This window comes from Carex rostrata, chromosome 1 (assembly GCF_964058835.1).
Source record: "Carex rostrata chromosome 1, lpCarRost1.2, whole genome shotgun sequence".
NCBI lineage: Eukaryota > Viridiplantae > Streptophyta > Magnoliopsida > Poales > Cyperaceae > Carex > Carex rostrata.
In genome coordinates this window covers 12,116,063-12,121,050 of record NC_135918.1, presented here as the reverse complement: position 1 = coordinate 12,121,050, position 4,988 = coordinate 12,116,063, and the positions used below count along the sequence as shown (strand labels likewise).

Sequence of the window (4,988 nt, the reverse complement as noted above, 5' to 3'; positions counted from 1 at the left end):
TTAGTTGCCGGGATCAGCTTTCGTCACACGTAATCAAGTTGCTTTAGTTCCACACCAAACACTTAACCACATGTTTATTTAATTTGTATGTACACGGTAATTATTTGATAATGATTTGATTGTATTTGTGGACTAGGCCCACACTGAATGGTTGATATTATCCATAGCAGTCATATTTTATTCGATCAGTTAATTTATTCCTAGATCTACCTCTACCGGCTCTACCCGGGCATGCAATTTTTCTCTTTGGTCCCTGAATGATCTCATAAAATTTGGTCTACCATTTTTTAACATAAAAGTTATTTTTACTCAAAAAATTCCCGCACCATCAAATAAACACGTGGACGTGGCTCTAAGTAGGGGTGTACACCTGTTTGTATCGTATTCGATAAGACGGGTATGGGTAAGATTATTTTTTCGTTAGTTTATTGAGTATGGGTATGGGTATGAATATGGGTAAGAAATTTTTTTCATTAGATAAACGGGTATGGATACGGGTAAATGTTATATCGTACCCATTGGATAACGGGTAATTATATAAAATAAATTATACTATAAAAATGTATGCATTTTATTTTAAGAAAGAATATATGCTAAACATTTTACTTTTTTATTTGAATGTTTTGTTATTTAGTTAACGAATTGAATTTGTTATTTTGATTTTTTTTTTTTGCTTCATAAAAACTATTAGTTAGAATGGATTACATATTTGTATTTTAATTTTATATTATTAATTGTTGTTGGATATGTATGTCATGATAAGTTTTTATGATTTATTTGTAAAAAATTTAAAACCATTATATTTGAATTATTCGTTATTCGCCCACTACCATTTCGTTATCCGCTAATTTTAACGGGTATGAATTGGATATGAGTAAGATCACTCTTAATGGGTATGGGTATGAAAATAGTTCCACCCTACCCGTCTCGTACCCATTGACACCCCTAGCTCTAAGCTTGTTTAAATTTTGTTAACAAGGCAAGGGGTTTTATGAACAGGAGAAAAATTGACCACGTTGTACGCGATAATTAAAATGCCATTTATAATAGAGTAGGGTTAAAATGCCCATTGTTTTTTGCCCCAACCATGCCCCATCTCTATATCTTCGTTTACAAAGTTCAAATAGTCGATCCGAACCGTTCATCTTGTTCGACATATTAAAATGTGCTTAGAGACCAAATTTTATATTTTTTGGAATTTTTTTACTATTTTTTTAGATAGGTACAAAATCACCGTTTTTTTATGGTCCAGATGTAGTGATTTTGTACCTATCTAAAAAAACAGTAAAAAAATTCCAAAAAATATAAAATTTGGTCTCTAAGCACATTTTAATATGTAGAACAAGATGAACGGTTCGGATCGACTATTTGAACTTTGTAAATTAAGATATAGAGATGGGGCAAAAAATAATGGGGCATTTTAACCCTACTCTTTATAATATTACTATATTGTGAGTTTGTACCTGCGTGAATTAAATGTTACTCGTGAGAGCACAAGATTACATTATTAAAAGAAAAAGCTATATAGGGATGTTAACAAAATTCTTTTATATTGTATTCGATAAAGTAGGTACGCATTAGAAAAAATTTCGTTAAATTATAGGTATGGGAAATAAAAAAAATCTCGTTTGATTATCGGACAAGAGTTTGAATAAGAGATATTTCATACCTCTTGTTATAACTCATAGGATAATTGATTATTTATACATATAACTATACATTTAACTTTTTTGTTATTATATTAAATTAATTTATACAATATTTTATATATTTTTAATTAAGTATTTTACAATAAATTATTATCAACAATTTATATTGCTTTTTAATGACATTATTGATTTGTCATGTACTACACTACTACTAGAAACTTGTTTCATCATCGATCTCTTATCATTCTCACCTTCTAATTAAGCAAACAACAACAATTACATTTACAACAATGTTGATCAGGCATCCTCTGCCTTTGATTTAAAAAAAAAAAAAACAATGTTGATCACTGACGCATTCTCCCTCGACCTGTGGGACCCATTCGATGGCTTCTCTTTCAACCAGGGACTTCTCCCCTTCCCTTGCTCTTTTTGAGGGACGGAACTAGAAAATAAAAATAAGGAGCTGAAAAATCAAATATAGTTTAATTTTATTTTATAAAGAGGGCTAAAACATATTAATACATATAAATATTACAAAATTTTATGGACCATACTACAAATTCAAATATAGTTCTCTGAATTCAGCTGCTTCATTACTTGAGAGCTGTTGATCGTTTTATTTGTTCAAGGCATGTGTTCTCCTCAAAATAGATGTTCTCAAATGTTTCAAAAAGTGAACACACTTAGAAGCAAGCATTACAGTGAGAGCTCGGTTTTGTACCAGTTAGGTCCAATACTGAGACAGTTTCAGTACCAAATACTGGGTCCAATACATTGGTAGAAGCAAGCAGCCAATTAGAATTTAGAAGCAAATTGGCCACTTTCCATACTGACCCTTCCTTTTTTTCTATTTTTCCTTGCACATTAGTGCTGAAAATATCAATTTACAGTGTAACAAGGCACAATCACGTCTAAGTAACACCAAATTTTTTTTATTAAATTGTTAAAAATGTTATTTGCATGGTGTATAGAAGTTATTAAGCAAGTTGTTATATATCAGATCTGATATATAACAACTTGCTTAATAACTTCTATACACCATGTCACATAGTTTTTGGAAAGAAAATAAATGGTGCCTGATGCATCCTCAGTTGTTAAATTTTTTTAGAGAGAAGGACACTATATTTAAACTTCTTCAAAAGAACTAAAAAAAAAAATTGTTTGATGTCCTTTATTAAGTTGTACTTCCTATACTAGTTAATTAAAGAACGAAATCATTGTTTTTGTTTCAATTATAATTTATTATTAAATAATTCAAGCTTATATTAGTAAATTAAGTTGCTATCTATCTATTTTAGAACATTGATAACATCAATTTACTCATAAAGTTTTTTTTTTAAAATTAAAGTGAAGAATAAAAATGGTTCCCCCCCAATGGCTTTTCAAAAAAAAAAAAAAGAGAGAGTCAATGACTCTTGTGTCATGGAAACTTTATTAAACAAAATTATTAGCTTTTTTATATATTTATCCTTGCTTTCTATGCTCATTGCTTCTAGAACTTCTAGTTGTTAACTGTAGCTTTATTTTATGATCCTCTATGAAAACATGGAGTTCCTGAATTTTAGATTTATTTTTATCTCGCGTGATGAAAATTTGTAATCCGTCCCTCGTATAATGATATAATCCACTTCAGCCAGGAGGCCGAATTACAAATTTGCAATAACAATTGACAACCCGGAAGCCCAAAAATCGATAATACAAGAACTAGCTGCTTCCAGACTCAACTCGAATTATCATATTCAGGATAAAACAATGAACATAGCTATTTTTGCGTCACGTAGCCCACTAATCATATATGTTTTCTATTTCTATATTGAAAGTGCGTTGTTCACGTCAAAATAGCTCTGCCCATAGTTTTTTTTTTTTTTTAAGGTGAAAAAAAAAAAAAAAAAAAACTATGGGCAGAAAAAATCAGCCCATAGTTCTACTTCTACCCCGTTGTTCGTTGCATTCAGGACCTGCGAACTTTCCAGAAAATATCAGACCCTTCTACACAGCCACATTCCATTCTACTATAAATTCTGGGGACAGATAATCGATCGCCTCAGCAAACACAAATCATCACAAGTACTAGACTGCTATCTTCTCACCTTCTAATCAAACAAAAACAAGCACAACAATGTCGATCAGCAGGAGGAGCAACATCTTTGATCCATTCTCCCTCAACCTATGGGACCCATTCGATGGCTTCCCTTTCTCTCGCCCCTCTTCCTCCCTCTCCGTACCGTCGGACACAGCCGCCTTCGCCACGGCTCGTATTGACTGGAAAGAAACACCTGAGGCACACGTGTTTAAGGCGGATCTTCCAGGAATCAAGAAAGAAGAAATCAAGGTGGAGGTGGAAGAAGGTAACGTGCTTCAGATCAGCGGGGAGCGCTGCAGAGAAAACGAGGAGAAGACTGACATGTGGCACCATGTCGAGCGGAGCAGTGGGAAGTTCTTGAGGCGTTTCAGGCTGCCTGAGAATGCTAAGATGGATCAGATCAAGGCTGCCATGGAGAATGGAGTGTTGACTGTCACTGTGCCAAAGGAGGAGGTCAAGAAACCTGAAGTCAAATCTATCGAGATTTCTGGTTAATTTTGCTTTGGTATATGATAAGTTGGATACTAATTGAACGAAGGTGTAGTATTTGTGTGTTTGTAAATTTTGGTAATGGCGTGTATGTGCTGTGTTTGACTTGATAAAAAAAATTGTGCTATGTTTGATGTATAAATTTCTCAGTGGAATTTCATAAATCATTTTGTTTTCTTTAATTCATTGAAGTTTACTTTTTGCAGTTACCAATTATCTTATAATTTAATTGTGTGATCAAATTTTATCTACCATTCTCTAATCGTATCTCACTCTTATCTATGTGATGCATTTAAGGTGCATGATAAAATTGACGGAGTCGGAAACTTGTATTTGGACTTGCTATATGTAATTTATTCAATCAATCGAGATGCAATTGTAAAATTGCTTGATTAGTTGATTTTAGAAAACTTCTCCAAATTCTGAATGGAATGTTAGAATATAAGAGTTTGTAACATCGTAATAGGTAATTATGAACTAATTAATATACTTGCATATCTATAATTTATTGTCTGTCTTCTACCACTACTTTGATACACTACCTGACCTGAATTTGCATCTAAGATCCTTAAATAGTTTCTTGAGAGTGATAATTAGAGAGCATATGACATAATCAGATAATCTTGTCTCAATACTTGGGAATATTTCATTTAGGTTTTACAAGCTAAAAAATATAATCTTAAGATAATCTTTGGCCATTTAAACACCAATCTGATGATTAAATGAAAATCAATCTCTAGGACAAATCAAGATAGCTATTCCACCAT

At 32.2% G+C, this 4,988-nt stretch overlaps 1 protein-coding gene across 1 annotated transcript; it reads left to right on the top strand.

Moving 5' to 3' along the window:
- Window positions 1-3,709: 3,709 nt before the first annotated feature.
- LOC144566404 (17.4 kDa class I heat shock protein-like) lies at window positions 3,710-4,463 on the top strand. Its single transcript, XM_078316423.1, has one exon. The coding sequence runs from the start codon at window positions 3,769-3,771 to the stop codon at window positions 4,225-4,227; it is 459 nt and encodes a 152-aa protein (XP_078172549.1). The 5' UTR covers window positions 3,710-3,768; the 3' UTR covers window positions 4,228-4,463.
- Window positions 4,464-4,988: the final 525 nt, after the last annotated feature.

Coding starts and splice junctions, on each gene's coding strand:
- LOC144566404 (XM_078316423.1), top strand. CDS start 3,769: ATGTCGATCAGCAGGAGGAGCAACATCTTTGATCCATTCTCCCTCAAC.